The sequence below is a fragment of the Falco rusticolus genome, chromosome 6 (genome assembly GCF_015220075.1).
Source record: "Falco rusticolus isolate bFalRus1 chromosome 6, bFalRus1.pri, whole genome shotgun sequence".
NCBI classification, from domain to species: domain Eukaryota; kingdom Metazoa; phylum Chordata; class Aves; order Falconiformes; family Falconidae; genus Falco; species Falco rusticolus.
Genome location: NC_051192.1, coordinates 75178322 through 75196442, shown reverse-complemented (window position 1 = coordinate 75196442; position 18121 = coordinate 75178322). Strand labels below are relative to the sequence as shown.

General features: G+C 35.9%; 1 protein-coding gene across 1 annotated transcript in view; it reads left to right on the top strand.

Moving 5' to 3' along the window:
• Nucleotides 1-18121, top strand: part of EYS (eyes shut homolog) — an 874042-nt gene that overhangs the window by 728351 nt on the left and 127570 nt on the right. The window contains 2 exon segments of the mRNA XM_037392524.1: nt 13690-13798; nt 17312-17532. Of these exon segments, the coding sequence (XP_037248421.1) occupies nt 13690-13798; nt 17312-17532 (330 nt within the window).

The following is an 18121-nucleotide window of genomic DNA, read 5'->3' as shown; positions in this document are numbered from 1 at the left end:
TGTTATATAACCATGCTGTAGGTAAACGTTGTTTTCAGAAATGTGTGTATTCATCTGTTTTCTTCAAACTTAGTATGTCATAGCCATTCCACATGAGACCGTTGCTTCTATACATGCATACACTGATTTATTTGTCTTTATTTTCACCAGTACTTTCATATGCATGAGAATCAGTTAGTAGATACATGTTTTAACAAGGAGTTTTAAGAGGTGATATTACAGTCTGCAATGCAACAATGTAGGCCAAATAGTTTTTGAAATTTGAGGTTTACCAACTCTCTGTTTCATTTTTCGCCAGGCTTACAAGAATGTTAATTTCTTCACTGGGAGATAATACTGAACGTTACTTATATGAAGTTATACTCAGCTTCTACTGAAATTAATGTTTTTTTTAAATGGAAACATGATCCAACACTCTTTCTCAGTGTGTTCAAAATCACTGTAACAAGTGATATTGTACTTAAAGAGAATGATACGGCTGATAATGGACAGATTGTCATGTTTCTTTTGAAAACGAAAGATCTCTGAGTTGGTAAAATCTTATACTTTTGCAGAGTATTCTTCTAAAGATAGTGCTCTGCTGCAATCAAATTTAGGCTTCAGTTTATTCATTGTTTAGCAGAACTCTCCAAACTCACCCTTCATCAATATATTGCATTGTTGTGTTTGGTGTTTGTTCTGACTTTTTCTAATTTAACACAATCACCTTATTTTGTTCCCCTAGAATAAAGCATATGACTTTTGAGATCAATGTTAGGGAGGTTGTTTGCCATTTTGTTTGCTGAAATTATTTCATCTGGACTTAAGGGAAGAACAAGTTAAAACCTATTGTGTAAGGTTTTCACTTTTTTCATGCCAGAATATTCTTTCTGTGAAGATTAGAGTTTAATTTCCCTATGTTTTCCACACATTTTATTAGGTGTTGCATACACTTTAACTGGAGGTGTTTAGCTAAAGGAGGAACCAAACTTTCCTTTTTGACATCATACAATTTCTAGTAAAAATACTTGAATGCAATTACATCTATGTTAAAAATGAGTGAATTAGAGAAGCCAGATTAGAGGGTAAGAACAAACTGTGCAAAAGGCTGCAAGCACTTTCCCTGAAGACTGTTCATTTCTGGAGGCCCAAAGAGTAGAATAGTAGAAGTCTTTCACTTTGGTATACTGCAGGCTCAAAGAAGGGTTAAAGGTAGCTATAGGGAAAATTAAGGCAGCCTTGTTCAGGTGCAGCAAGTACCCAGTTGTTACATGAATCTGAGGCAACGCTGCCAGAAACAGGAGAAAGCAACAGTATTCAGTCTTGATGGTGGATTAACTGGCTTTAAAAAGTTTCTTATCAACAGTAAAACCAGTGGCTCCATGAATTCATCTGATAGAAAATAGCTCACAAAATACACAGAGAAGCCTATTACGATCCAACAGCGAGTAGTCAGTTCATAAGCACAAGTGCGATACATATTCTCCATTCTTCCAAGAGCATGTTGTCCTAAAACTCAGATTAGAACGCAGGTTTTTGTAGGAGTTGGTGCCTACTGTCAAGATCAATTTTGTAACAATCTGGTCTTCCAATACTGTCATGATCATGAATAATGATAACAATAACTATCATAATGATGATAACTATTAAATTTATTGTAGCTTCAAAACTCTGCAAAAAACTTTGTGTTATTCCCATTTTTGCATGTGTGAAATGGAGATCTTGCAGTCTATCAGTTGGTTGTCACAGTGCACTGATGTATTATTGTGTTTACACCAGTGCAGTCCCTGTGAAGTCAGTGAGATTGCAGGGATATGATTAAGAGCAGAATTTTTTCCTTGAAGGATCCAGTTGAGAGCAGATCTCTTTAAAGTCATGATTCATAATATATATGTGTTGAAGAAAAGTATTCCATTGAAGTAAATGATCCTTGGATGCACGCTGCCTGTAGTATGCTCGGTGATATATGCAATAGGAAGAGTCCCATTAACCAATCTACTAAAGCATCATATACTTGACTGCTGGACTGGCAGAGCTTGAGTAAGTGAGGCATAAAGCAAGCTCAGTAGAACCTAACATAAACAGTATCTGTTTCACCTAAAGTAGATATTACCATTTTCAGCTAGTAATGTGCATATACAGAAACATGAATTTCGGGGGGTGGGGTGGGGTGGGGTGGTGTTAGATTCTATATAATGCATGAAAAACTGTACGCCAACTTTAAGTAAAGAAATTGCATCTTCAGTGCAAGGTAGATAATATTAGGTGAGATAAAGTGTATTTGTTCTCCTTATGCTATCCAGTTTTGCTAGTATCTCCCCAGCAAAAGAGAGAAGATAAGTTTGAAGGTGAACAAAAGCATTTTCCTTTCTTCTTTTTTTATTCATCACTCTCTAGAAAAACATTTTGTAAGCATTTTCCTTTCTTCCCTTTCATTCATCACTCTCTGGGAAAATGTTTTTTAAGTAACATTAGATTTGTGTATAACAGAATCTTGTTCTATACAGATTCAGAAACACTGATAGCTGCAGTCACTTCTATTATAGTCTTGTTGTTTGTCTATTATGAGACCTGTTCACTCTTTCTTTACTTTATAGTGGGCTCAATTATATGAAAGACTGGAAATGTCATATTAATTTTAATACCACTTTTTACCAAATCTGAGTCAAGTTTTTCACTGTTAACATTCCTTCACTAAATCATATGTAATTCTTCTGATAGAAATGTTATAGAGTTGTAAGGTGCAAGACAGCTTAGGTGATCATCTAGTCTACACCACTGCCTTAGTAGGACACACATTTAAGTCATATTTGCTGTACTTGTAAATTAAATGCTTATGCCATTTCTGACAGATCTTTGTGTAACCTGTCCTGAAAACCTCCAGTGAGGGAGCCTGTACAAAGCAATGCAATCTATCTCAATATCCGTACTATTAGTGAGACATTTTTCTAAAATGTCTGACATGGAGACAATGGAAAGATTACTTATTTCTTGATTGTAGCAGCCTTCTACATGCTTAGAGATTATACTCTGCATTTAATTTGACTTGCGTTGTTCAACTCCTTTGATTCTGCCTAAGTGATGTATGGTTTTATCAAAATCAGATATCCACTGACAACTACAGGATGTATTTGGGATTCAGTGAAGCCTGGATTTAAACTTACCTTGCAGGTCACTGTTCCAGATCTCCAGTGGTTCTTGAAGCATTTTTCTAGTCTTTATTCTCTTGGCTCACCTATTCTTCAATGCAATGCACCATTTCAAGCCTATTAGTATGCCTTATGTAGCAGCAACAATATAAGCGAGGGAATGCAGATATCAACAATGCTGATGATAATAAAGGAACTTGATCAGAGTTTAGTGAAAACTGATTGAGCAAAACTCCTGCTGATTAATAAAGTGGGTCGTTAAGAAATATGAAATTCAGTGTCTTTACCTTGCAAGAAAGCAGAAAAATGCTTTACATGTCCTGTCTTTATACCTGTCTATATATCCCATTATTGTGCTTACCTTTTTTGTAACAGGATGACATTGTTGACTGATTTTCAGCTTGTCATCTACTCTTAAGGATTTTTACTATGGGACTGTTATCAGCTGGGTAACTGTTTCCAAGTCCTAGGAGCTTTCAAAATCCACTGAGAAGTATGTTTTGCTTATAATTATTATGCCATATTAAGCACTGTATTCATTAAGTTAATAATAGATTATTACTACATTATATGAAGGGACATAACAACAAGCCTAGCAAAACACTTCCTTAAAAGCTAACTGGAAAAAAGCTGATGATTTGCATCAGGCTAATTTCTGGTGAGTCTTTATTATATTACTTTATCTCGAAATCAAATAAAATGTCATGGGAATGGAAGAGTAGAATAAATAAACTTATTTTTTTTAATACCTTTCAACATAAAAAATAAGGTTCTGTCCAACAAAATAATGGCAAAAAGTCAGTGTCAGACTGACTAATCTTTTTGTATTAAAACTGGGTAATATGGAAGCACACATGGTAAAGAAGTTTTAAATTTAACAGGTTACTTTGATAATATTTAAAGTATATTCTCACATCACGTTAATAATGGAAAGCCAAGAAGTGTTGTTCTCTTATGGATACTTCATTTCTTATAGCCTGATATATGTATGACTGGAGGAGACTCAGCAACTTTAATATGAGCCATGTAAGGATGCTATTATTCTTCCTGGATTAATCAGAACTGAGGAAGAGCTGGCCATATTTTTCTCTCTTGTGTTACTACGAGTCTGTTGACATGTGTTACACTCTGTTAGAATCTGGCCTGTTCTCAGAAGGCCCAGCAAGTACTGTGATGGTAATTTCAAAGTCAGAATTTTGACAAATGGCATTCTCCAAATGTACAACAAATTATGCTAATTGGAAGTCTGCTAAGAAACAAAAGGCAAATAATAGGGTTTTTTTAAGTCAAACTGTATTATTTTTATAGGAAAGTATATAAAATATCTCTAAGAAAGATTTAAAATGGTAACATAATACCAGTTTTATTTATGTGGTCAGATTTTATTAAGAAAATTATGACCTCCTGGAGGATGCAAAATCGCATGGGGAAGAGCTATAATGTTTTTCTATTTCTTGTTGCTTTTCTCATTCAGACATGTAAATTTGAAGATTTTTTAAAAGACCTATGTGGAAAAATGGGGGGGAAGGAGGCATTTAGTACAAAAATTATGATATTACATAACAAATCTCTCTGTGTATTACACAGCGAGTTCTAGTGTAAGTATCATATGAACAGTTCAGTTCAAACTTCCTCATACATTTTGAAGTGTTGACTGAAATGTTTGTTATTTCCCACAGACAAATTCAAATCTGGCAGAAAATCAAGTGTGTTCTGTGGATAAAACAACCCAGTCAATAAATCTATAATCAATTGCAAATAAGAAATATTTAATGTAAAAGGAAAATGATGTTGAAAGTGACTGGGACTGATATACTCATAAAACTGTGTATCTGTGTTCAACCAACAGCTAGACAGTTCCTTTTTATGTTTCCTTGGTTCCACAATGAGGAGAGAATGGAGTATTTGGAAGACTTTCAAAGTCAAAGTACAATGTAACTGAGTAGGTGCTCTAAAAACTCAGATTTCAGGATTTTTTAGGCAGTCCTTTTTGCAACTCTTCATTGAAAACAGTAAGTAGTATTTTGCATCAATGCAATATGGAGCACCTAGGAACAAACCAAGCTGAAGATCAATAATGTATAATAGTAGGAAAATACTCCATTTCACTTTGAAATATTTTTCATTTTCTGCAGTAGCCAGTAACAGGACCTCTAATTTCCTTTTGAATGAAGAATCAGTGCAGTATGCAGGACCCACTATGCCATACAATCACACCTTAGCTATATAAGACATAGAGACAGACAAGAAATAACATTTTTATCTGAGCTATGGTACACTTATTATTGGGTACAAACATATCAGAGCAACTGCTTAGATTCATAAGGCAGGCTAAACCTCAAAAAATATTCACGTGCATTACTGTGTCCACTCTTATGTATGCTAATTGGCTGTCCTTAATGGATCACTCTCTCAAATTTGTTCACCTTTGTGTATTTTTCTAAGTTCTTTTCCTACATATTCTAGTAAAACTGATCAAGGAATAAGGAAGGAATTTAAGTACAAATAGGAGAATTATTTTTTGTCATCATTAGGAAGAACAGCCTTTCATGTGTGGCTATGAGGAAGGTGTCAGCAGTAGTGGGGAATGTAATGTTCAGCGTAATGCTGCCAAGGACTGTTAACTGGTTTTCTTCACATAGTGAGGAACTTTTGAATCTTACACAAATACCAGACATTCTAAAGCCCAATTAAGAAAACACTGAAAATAAACTATCAGCAAAACTGTCAGATTTTCTGCTCCATCAGAAGAGCTTTTAATAGCTAATGTTTCTTTTCTTCTCCAAACCCAGAGCTCTGACAACTAATCATAGAATCATAGAATATCTCAAGTTGGAAGGGACCCGTAAGGATCATTAAGTCCAGCACCCTGTTCCTCATGGACTACCTAAAACTAAACCATGTGACTAATAGCATTTTCCAGATGGTCCTTGAACTCCAACAGCCTTGGTGCCATGACCACTTCCCTGTGAGTCTGTTCCAGTGACCAGCCATCCTCTCAGTGAAGAACCTTTTCCTAATGTCCAATATGAACTTCCCCTGAGGCAGCTTCATTCCGTTTGCTTGTGTCCTGTCACTGGTCACCGGAGGGAAGAGACCAGCACCTCCTGCTCCACTGTCACCCTTGAGGAAGTTGTAGACTGCAATGAGGTCACCCCTCAGCCTTCTGTTCTCCAAGCTGAACAAGCCAGGTGACCCTAGCCGCTCCTCAGAAGTCTTGCCCTTGAGACCTTTAACCATCTTGGTCGCTTTCCTCCGGACACACTCTACGAGTTCCATGTCCTTCTTATACTGAGGTGCCCAAAACTGCACACAATATTCCTGGTGGGGCCACACCAGTGCAGTGTAGAGTAGGACAGCCACCTCCCTTGACTTGCTACCTATACTGTGCTTGATGCACCCCAGGACATGGTTGGCCCTTTTGGCTGCCAGGGCACACTGCTGACTCATATTCAACTTGTCATCAACCCAGACCCCCAGATCTCTTTCCACAGGGCTGTTCTCCAGCTTCTCATCCACTAATTTGTACATATAACCATGATGGCCCCATCCCAGGTTGAGAATCTAGCACTTTCTCTTGCTAAATTCCATACAGTTGGTGATTCCCCAGCTCTCTAGACTTTCCAGATCTCTTTGTAAGACCTCTCTACCTCAAGGGAGTCCACAGCTCCTCCTGGTTTAGTATCATCAGCAAACTTAATTAATGTATATTCAATTCCTGCATCCAGATCATTTATAAAAACATTGAATAGAACTGGTCCTAAAATTCAGCCCTGGGGAACCCCACTGGTGACTGGCCACCAGGCTGATGTAACCCTATTTACTCTTTATCACCCATTTACCCACCCATCAGCCATTTGCTCACCCAATGTGTTATGGACTTGTCTGTCTACGTGCTGGACATTTTATCCAGAAGGATACTGTGAGAGATGGTGTCAAAAGCTTTGCTGAAATCCAAACCCATCACATCTGCTGGCTTCCCTTGGTCAGCTAGATGGGTGACCTTGTCCTACAAGGAAATTAAGATGCTTAAGCAGGACTTTCCCCTCATGAACCCATGCTGGCTATGACAAATGACTGCATTGTCTCTCAAGTGTTTTTCAATAACTCCCAGAATAACCTTCTCTATAATTTTACCAGACACTGAAGTGAGACTGACAGGCCTGTAATTACCAGGGTCTTCCTTCTTTCCCTTCTTGAAAACTGGGACAACATTTGCCAGCTTCCAGTCAACTGGGACCTCTCCAAACTCCCCAAACCACTGAAAAATAATGAAGAGAGGTCCTGCAATGACATTGGCCAGATCTTTCAGTACCTTGGGATTAATCCCATTGGGTCCCATAGATCTATGCACATCAAGCTGGAGGTGCAAGTCTTGAGCAAGTTCAGGGTTGGCCAGGAGTTTATCATCCTCTAATGCATTCCAAATGTTCACTCACATCTTGGTGGGTTTTTTTGGCTTGTTTTGTTTTTGTTGTTTGTTGGGTTTTTTTAATCTTAAAGAAAAGGGCATCAAAAGATAACTGCAAAACACTATTGGGGTCAAAGTCATTTGGGATTTTTCAACTTCCGTGCTTTTGTCTACCTCCTTCACCTGTCTCTCTCCCTCCCCCTCTCCCCTACCAGTATGCTTTTACAGTTCGGTCAGCTCATAGCAACTAGAAAATTTGAAATTTGGTGCTGAATGGCTGGAGGTTATGACAGATGTTTCATTGATTTAAAATAAAATGTCAGACATGAAACGAAACATTCATTTTTATAATTGTCACTTCTTAGTGTTGTAATTGAAAGTGGTAAGAAATAACAAAACTTGACCTCGTTGAAATAGAAGAGGGTAAAGAAATATATGAACATTTCCATGGAAGCAGTATGTTGAAGTTAATTTTGGGAACAGAAGTAGGTTTTTAATTATTAAATCCTTTAAATACATATATTTTTAAGAAAAAAAAAGTGCTAAGTGCAAGAATTTTGGAAATAAGTGCCAAGAGATTATTAAAACTATAAGACACAGTACAGATATTCACACTTGTGAATTGAATATGCTCAGTCAAAAGTAAAATCACTGTTCTTGAACAATCTCCTGTATTGCTTGACAGATGGTTAGATGTTCCCTTGACAACAGCTCTGGTTCATCAAGGGTGTAAAAGAAGCCACTGTTTCAGTGTTCTGTGGGACTTATTCTATACTGTGTGTTTAATATTGACACTTCTTCAGTAAAAAGGATTTTATTGGGGAATTTTTCCTATGTTGAGTTGTTATGTTGGACTAGTGTTTGTCAGCTTATAAGGAGAAAAAGAGCAAATAATCTAAAATGTAATTGTCCGATTGTGTCATTAGAAAATGGACAGTAGTATAACTACTTTGTAATCATTTTTCAGAAGATCAGAAACCTTGGTCTTCTAGCAGTGTGAGATCTTTGTTCAGAAAAAAACTTTCCATGATACTTTAGCTTGGACAAGAACAGAGGCTGGTTCTCTTTCTAATGCTTGGGGATTTTTTATACCTGATGATCTGACATTTTAATTTTGTTATGCCTTTCCTTAATCTGTTAGAAATATGGCTGTACCTTCAGCACTATATAGAAAACATAATTGCTATAAACTAAATTTTCTTAAGTATGTTTACACAAGCATGAATGCACCATTTTTACATGATTACATTAGATAACTATAATGCATGAATGCAGTTCAAAATCTTCCAGAAGTTCCAGTCTCCAGACCTATTCTCATCCATATTGTCAAATATATAATTAGTTTAAGATACTTTACTGTGTTTCCCTTGATATAAACTGGAAGCTGAAGCAATCATGCTATCAATTAGAGCTTAAGTCAGTCTTTCCAATGTTTAGAAGAGACATTAGTATAAATTTTGTATTCATGCTTTCTACTATGCTTCTTTAGTGCCACCTGGTGACTAGCTTAAAAGAAAAAAAATATGTATGCTTGCACTTCCACATGGAGAAGTAGCTGTGATAATTTAAGCTAAAACATTTGCTTGAGCACAATTATACCAGGTAATGTTTGATTTGGAAATGCCTCAATCTTAGCTAGTGTAAGAGGATTTCTTTCAATATCTTTTCCAGGCCTAAACTAATCCATTACTTCATATCCACAAATCTGCCACAGGTATGAGTGTGTTTGGTAATCATTGCACTTTGTTAGAAATTCAGTGTTCATGCACAGAATTAATCATGATTTAACTAGTAATAGCATTAATCACTGTGTATAACTTCTGGTTTGCATCTATTGAGGTCCATGAGTCCTTTGTAAAGAAACAGCCCCTGTAGTAAATCCTTTGTTAATTCTTGTTCTTAACAAGTTTATATAAAATCCACAGCAGCTATCAAAAAATCATGTTATTCTAAGCCAAGTGCAGAAAAGAAGGCTGAACCTCTTCTTATTTCAAATTTATGGAAACAAACATTTGACTAGATCAGGCATGTACCTTAGTGTCTACAGGAACAGGCTGAGCTCCACATGGTTCCAGACCTATTTAGATTATTGTGTATATAACATTCCCATATGTCCTCCACACACACCCGTTTCCCGTAACTACTCCACACACACACAATTCTCTTCTGCGTTGTGAATCCCTTTTATATCATAACAAGCGTGATGTGCATAAATCACAATTTTGGTGCCTGAGAAAATAATCCTGCAATAGGAATCATATTGCATTCTCTCCTGTCACTGTCTCTGGAGGGAAAAGTACACTGGCTTTGAATGCAACTAAAATGCCACTGAGATGTGAGGTAGATGGACTGAAACACCTTCAGCATCTAAACAAGTGAAAAAGCACAACTGAACTAAAAATACTTCAAAATTTAAAGATGTCAGTGATTAGCCACTTTCATCTCAGGTGTTCTTTATGTGAGGTCAGTACCTCATAATAGAAGGTTAATTAGAAAAATAAAGAAAAAATGTCAAGAGAATAAATCATCAGTTCCATTTTATCTTTTCTAATGTGGGTAAGGAATTTCAGTCTTCTAGGAGATGCATGAAATAATACAACTGTATTTATCCATTAGCAAGATTATGAAAGATTTAATCTTAGATTATAAAAAAATATTATCAAGTTATAATGCTACATGAAGTGGTATTTTAGTTCAGGTCATTTCTGCTGCACAGTATTTCAAGCACATTCTTTCTTCTGTCCTTGTTTTTAAAAACTAGTATAATTATGTCTTGCATAAGAAAGAGACAGCATTTCTGTTTTAATTGCCATTTTTCATTATTTTCATAATTTTCCTCAGAAAACTGTCTTTTGGACTATAATTTTCCATGCTCTGTCTCTTTCTAAAAGCTATTCTAAGCATATTTGAGTAATATAGCAAATTCAAACAGTCCTAATTTTTTGGTAAAGTAAGCATGAAAAATATTCATTTTGTTCACATTTCAAATGAGTTTTTCCTTTCTTTGGCATAAGACAGAGAGAAATTTCAACTATTACTTGCTTGGAAATGCTTGCAGAGAAAGGAGCAAATGATGAAGAAAATAGTGGTAGCATTCCTAATGTGTGCTCCAGAATATAGGGCAGTAGGTTGTTGCTTACAGCCTGTGGTTTTTTTTTCTCACAACTCAGTCACTAATCTACTGGCTAACATCAAACAAATCAGTTCTTTTCTTTGAAATTTCATTGCTGCATCTTTAAAAAAAAAATCTTTGTCCTTTGTGAAGCTGAGACTCATGATCAAAATCACTGTATAATACCTGCTGTTTATAGATACTGGAGTTTTTTCTTTGGAATTTATTTATTCTTTTTCCTTTTGTTTCTTTTTTTTTCTTTTTCTTTTTTTTTTTTTTTTTCTTCATTTGTTTAAAGGTAGAATGGATCACCAGGTATGCCTGCATTGGGACGACTGTGTTATTATCTATATGCATTTAGGATACTTGGACTTGCCTAGATAAAGATAGTGCAGTAAAGACCATGTCAGTATCAAGTAATCTTTAAGGCTTATTTTGGATGCTTTTTTATTTAAAGATGATCAAACTGACATAGACCATAGTGTTCTTTTCCATTACATGAATTTTATTCTTAATTAACTTTGCCACATCAGTTAGACTTTTGTTCTTTGTGGGCTGGACTGTTATAATATGTGATATACTTCAGAAACCTTCCTGAGAAGTAGAAACAAGGCAGTGGCAAAGGGTAGGTTTTGCTATGAGTATGTTAGGTCTATACTACAATATTCACTCAGAGTAGAAAAGTATTAAGGAAAGGTTGAGTTTGGTTTTCCCAAGAATGTCCTAAATAGTTGATTTTCTTTTACCTGAGAAAGTTATCCTTATACACTGTGATTTACCTGGACAATTCCCAGCAGCTGAAATATGAGAAGGAATAATAAATAACATTCAAAATATAATTTACATATGGTTGGAAATCAGTAAGTGGAAGTACTTTCTCCAAAATTTTCTTTATTCCAAGAATGTAAAAAGATGATCACAAAACTATCTGTCAGTACACCCATTATTTATTAAGGAGGAACTTCTGTTTACACAATTAATTTATAATGAAATTGTGAAAAGAGTGATCTTCAGAACAGCAGACATTGCTTCTGGCTGCCTACATTCAAAATCAAAATATTATGCTAACTTTAGACTACATAAGAAGGAACTTAACCTAACATACACTTTAAAACATGACCTCTTTTAACCTAAAATAAAAAAGAAAAATGAACATTTTTCAAACTCATTTGTATAGTCTAGAGGTCTAGAACTCATTTCAAAAGATGGTAATAGAAAATGCCATTCAAATATCTCAGTCTTTTTAAAAAAATTAATTATTGTTGCTTCTGGTTCAAAAATAGGAAAAGTGTTGCATGCTTACAAAGGTGAAATAATTTAGCAAATTTCAACCCCATGCAGCAAAGCACAGTGAAAAGTCAATGAGTTAGTATTGACTGAATTAACTCTGGAACAAGAAGCAATATAATCACTGGAAAGGTAGGATTTATTAATATGCTTGCATCACCTGCTGATACAGATACACTGCCTGTGAGACTTGTGTTAGTAGATGCACTTTGTTTTGCTGCTCACTCAGAAATCACTGCACTGCAGTGAACGTTACAAATATTCATTAGGGGGGGCCTAATACTTTATCCATTTATGTCAATACAATGTTCCCAGTGACTTCAGAGGTGAAAACTGAGGCTCTAAATTTCATACTGAATCTACAGACAGGAGGATAAAACAGTAAGACTGTAAACATAGGGGTAGAAAAGCAATGCTCAAGGCATAGCATGGGATAAATCATACCATGGCACAAAAGCTGCACACAAACCAGATCATGACATATGAAAAGGGAGGCATTTGAGGGCATAGTAGGTGTTGATGTGGTTCATCCAGGAGTAAATTTGTCCTTGGCAGTGCTGAGGTCATTTCTCTGATTAGTAATATATGCTTCTCATGCTCAGGATGTAATAGGTTTTAAAATAGTTTAACTCTTTCATATGTCTATGGCCTAACATAAAAATTCATCTATCCCAACACAAAATAGTTTATGATGTTCCTGTCATTGTCCTTTACCATTTGTTCAGCTAAAAAAATGGAAAATTTGGCAGCCCGTATGAATGTATAATTTTTTGAGAACCTTCCATAAAATCTGTTGTGCAACATTTGCGAAATATTACACAAAAATATAACGTTGTTCTTGTAATGCCTTTAACAAGAACATTGTTATATTTTTATGTAATAATCTGGGAACTTAATTATATGGATTTGACTGAACAGAGTTTCATGTGCAGGCTGCATGTTGTCAGTAAACCTCAGTCAGATTTAAAGAATCTATTGACTACCATTCTTCTGTTCTTCCATTGCTGCAATAATGTTTATGCAAATTTTCTTTCTAAATACGAAACAAGTATATTTGAAAATCATCGTTGGACTGAATTTTTATTGCTGATACCATTAATAGCATTTCATCAGATCTCATAATAGAAATAACCTGAAGAATTCACAGTGTTTTATTGAATGTTCGCTAGTATTTATTTTACAAATTCCCTTAACCTTATATTATTCTTTATCTCTGAAGCTCAGACCAGAGTTTACTTAAACAGCATGCTTTCCAAGTAGCGATAACTATATCACAGTGTAATCTTGCTGCTCAGAGCTATGCAGCCTTTCATTTCCTATTCCATTTCTGTTTCCCCTGTAGGGCAGGAAAAGGAAATTTCCACCTAGGGAGTTCAGCATCATTCAACATTGATGTTCCTTGTCCAACAATCCTCTATACTAGGGAGACTGTATGTCAGCAACAGTTAGCCTTTAAAATTTATCAATACCCACTTATGTATGTAAAGATCTCTTTCTTTTTTGTATCTGTATACATTTCAAACCTAGAGTCAAGAACAGTAGGAAAGAAAACAGAGAGACATTAGTAAAAAAAACTTACATATTTTGTCTCCTGGCTAGTCCAAGTAGTCGTGAAACTGGAACTATTAGTGTCCAAAGACTGTCATCCTTTGTGGAGGCAGAAGCATCTTTTTCACCTTGCCTTTGCTGTGTGTTTGAATACTCTGCTGTCAACAGCATAAACAGTAATGAGATCTTCTGTTTCCTTCCAGCTATATATTGCCTGTGAGCAGTCCTGAAGGTTACTGCATGATTGAAATGGCTGCAGATGGAAATCCTCCTGTACAACACAGACTTTCTCTCTCATATCGGGCATCTCAGGTGAGTCTGCAAAACATAAAAAAATGCTATTTGCTTTGAACATTTCATCAGCGTATGCACTTTAGTTATTCTCAAAGGAGAACAGGCATTCTAACTTTTTCTAAAGAAGGAAATTTGATTCCTCCTTGGTTATCATAATATGTACTTAATTTGTTTTAAGTATGTCTTTTCACATCAAGCATCCTTGGTATTTCCATTAATTTCTTTAGTTTACCTGGCTCTGAAACTTCTATTTCAACTGGCTGAAGTCCATGAAAAGGACACTAATACTACAAGACGAAAAATAATACATTAGCAATGCCGTTATACTAGGCCATGGTGTTATTAGAAACAATTCAGGTATTTTTAAGCAGTAATTCTGGTTGGTTTTTATTTGCAAGCCACACTGTTTAGTGGAGGATAGTTATGAATCATCAGTGACTTAACCTGGTGTCAGTATTGTTGCTAGAATTCACTTCTGAATAGTACTGTAGAAACTACAGTCTCCATTTTGAAACTAGTATCAGAAGACTCATTCTAAATAGGCAATAGGCCAACTTTCCCAGATCTTGAGGTTTTCTGTTACACTTTGTCTCCATGTTATCACCATCATTCCCTCATCACAGGATTATTTCTGCATGATACATTTTAAATGTTTTTAGACTTGAGAATTTGAACTGTGATTGACAGCTCACTTTATAAGTTTGTTCACTAGAAGTCAGGACAGTTAGCTGTAGACATGCTGATTGTTATGTGCATCTCACGTTATGCACTGCCAGGTAGTAACAGAATTTCTTCCCTGTTTCTTCCCTGAGTCAGAATCTAGGTGTTTGTTCAGTCTGATACAAATAATTAACTTGCATTAGATATTGCTATTAGCCCAATCAGTTGTCTGTTTATAGCTGCCAGATGATCAGCCTGATATTCTGCTGGAGAAGGTTCTTTTTTCTTTCCTTTTATGTTCAGGTTCATAACTCTGGCAGAACCTAAAGCTAACGCTGTTGGCAGCTTCTGCATAAAGAATCTGGGGAAAGCACTTACCCATAAGTACCTAGTTATACAGAGGAGCCAGCAGTACCTTACTCACAGAAAAACTTACAGTTGGCCACCTTTGATGTCATGCACCAAGACCATACATCAGAATATTTCTGCCCCTCATCAGGAAATTTCTTTGATTCCTAAGAAAGTCCACAACTCTTCTCTGTTTCTTTTTGTGAGGGTCCACATTTAAGTTCCAGTTTGTATCATGAGTGGGTTTTTGAAGTGAATGTTCTGGTCATCCCCACTCACCACACTTTGGTTCATCTTGCAGAGTAATCCTGGAGCATGCCAGCTGAATACTTTTAGGGTAAAACAATACAAAGCGTGAGAGCACTTAATGTGCTGTAGCGAATGGGTATATTCATTCATGGCACCAAATTATACTTAATCCAGAATAACTCCTTGTGTATGCATGTAGCATGAATCTCATATCCTCATTACTATTACACTTCATAGATCTGCTCCTAATCTTCCGGAGCCACTATTTTCTTTACAAAGTACACAAGCAAAGAAAAAAAGAAAAGAAGAAATTTCTTACTTCTAGGAGGTCTAATTAATTTATTCCCATTGCTAGCCAAGCCAATTCTTTTTACCACTCATATTCCAAGTGAAGAAGGATATTTTAAAATCAGTATTTGAAAAGTTAAGCATGAGTATTACAAAAGTTAATATAATGTTAATGTAACATTATATTAAGCCTGTTATGTTATTAACAAGACTTACAGGAATTCTTCCTATGTGCTTCCTTAAAATATATTCTGGTTAAACCAGTTCCATCCAGAACAGGATCTTTATAGAAAGAATGTGTATTATTGTGTACTAGCATGAGTTTGAACTTCTAACATGATAAAATCCACTGAAGAGAGAAACTGAGCAGAGCCTACTGAAGGTGTTCTGTGCTACTCTGATCTGCCCCCAAGGTCAGTGCTTTTGTAAAATAAGTCAAATAATAAAAGGATTTTGTTGCAAGAGGAGTGTTAAAAACACTTTTTTTAATCATAGTCCCTTTACATTCCAGTCCAATACTTTGCTTAATTCTTGTAACAGGTTCAGAAGCAGAGAGAAAATTTCTGTCTGCGAACACTGCTTAAAAATCATGGTTGTAACTATGCTGGTTTATAGCTTTGTTAGAAAGGGGATAAAGTCAAGAGATATGAAATGCATTCAACAAGTGCTGAGCCACTATCTTTGAATTCCTTCCAAATGAAAAGTCTGATTTGATTTTATCTGTGCTCTAAAAGAAGTAGGGTGGGGGTTTTTCTTTCCCTTCTACATAAAAGACGTTGTAAGTAGAAGAATATCTGACAGTATTCATGTTCATTGCATCTCCAGATTTCACTTGAAATCATCAGCAACATAGCTGCAGGACTGATAAAAGCAATACAGGAAACAGCAAAGCAAGATCATAAGAGATGTGTGAATTCCAGATAAATCAATAGGATGTTTTCCTCCTGTTCCTAGTTCTTTAGAGTTGATGTGTGAATATGATAGTGAAGGGCCCCTTCACTATAAATTATGTCTTCACATGTTTTACACATACTGTGATATATTTTTTATTCCATTGGTTTTTTCCTACTCAATTTGAATTGGCTAGGTTTCACCCTTTTTCTGGATTGATGGTGTCATACAAATAAATGCAAGACAGTGTGATATGCTTATTATTATTTTTTCAATTCTTAGTGACAGACAAACTTCCTTAGTAATGGAATGTACGAATAGTGAAACCCCATGTAAGAACTCCAGGAAGTCAGGCATCAGCTTGAGGAGTAGAATTCACGTTGCTAAATGAGTCACAGATCCTTTATATGTAATGGTCAAGAGTTTGACTCCTAGGTCAGATAACATAGGAAATACCATAGTGAGCACTAATCTGATTTGGTCAGTCCCAGTATGAAATAATTGTGGGTGTTTATGTGACACCATTATAAGAATGGTCTAGGCATTTGTGGCTCTAGAATTTGCTGCCAAAAAAATTCCTTTTATCTCTGGGCTTCAGTATAGTGGTCTGTTTTCCATCACTCATCCAAAAAAAATTAAGATCTTTTTTCTGTATTCCCCTTACCTTGGGGTTCTGTACGTCCCAGATCCTATAGAAAAGCTTTATTTTCAAGTCTACAGCTTCTCCTGTGTTCCTGCACCAACTCTCAACCATGATTGTAAAACTCATAGTATAGAATGAGGAAAGCAATGAGGAAACCTTACCATGTTCATTGTGGTTAAGGCTGGGAATTCCAATTTGTGTTTCATGGGATGTATGTTGCTTTACACAACTGAAGATATGCAAGCACATTAAACCACTCTCTTTGAATGGATTAAAAAAAAATAAAATAGAGAACCACATTTTTAAAAAAGAATCCTTTCACCAAGTATCATAGTTTTTGGCCAGCTTCAGGTAATGGCTGTTTCCTTTATCTCTAATTATTATTCATTCATTGCTTACAGTAACATCACAAATCACATTATTTTCTGATGATTCTTTTTTTGTTTCTGCAGATCACCTTTGGATCAATCTTCCTTGGAAATGTTCCTGTTCATGAAGAAGTTCATCAATGTGCTGGGCAGATACATGGCTATAAAGGATGTGTTAGGGATTTTCAAGTAAACAACAAAGAGTTGTTCATCATAGATGAGGCTCTTGGAGGGAGGAATGTTGAGAACTGCAATGTTCCGATATGTGATTATCATCCATGTCGCAATGGTGGGACCTGCACTAGGTAAGAGTTACTTCTTTAATCATTTTATCATCTATTTATACTCTGTGGCTGGTAGGTTCATCCTTAATGAGAAATAATTTTCTGTGGAATGGAGTAATCATTTTGTGAGTCTTTTGCCTTGATAATGTTAAGTAAGAAATATGACATCTTCATGCCTAACCAGAGAGGTTTTATACTTTACTTTATTTGCTTACATGAAGAGTTATAAAATGTAATTCTATTGCCCTCATGGCATATATATTGGGTTGCTGCCAGAATTTCTTTGCGATCAACTGGATCAGTTCCACTGCAAGGCTCGGTGACTAAATCAGACTCTTTGTATAGATAGTTCGGACAGAAACACATAAGATCTCATTCTTCTGTCTAACAACTTTTCATCTTACTAGGCCTTGTACTCTCACATATCTTCATAGTGTGCTCCTGGTTACACAGCATAGGCCTTCATCGTCATGCTGTGAAAACAGTAACAAGTAGTCAGCACCTTCAGCATGTGCGAAGAAGTATTGTCAAAGAACCTTTGAAAGTTAAAGTGCATCATGCTGAAAGAGGAAACGGGGTCCAAAAGAGACATAAGCTAAAAGCACAGAGG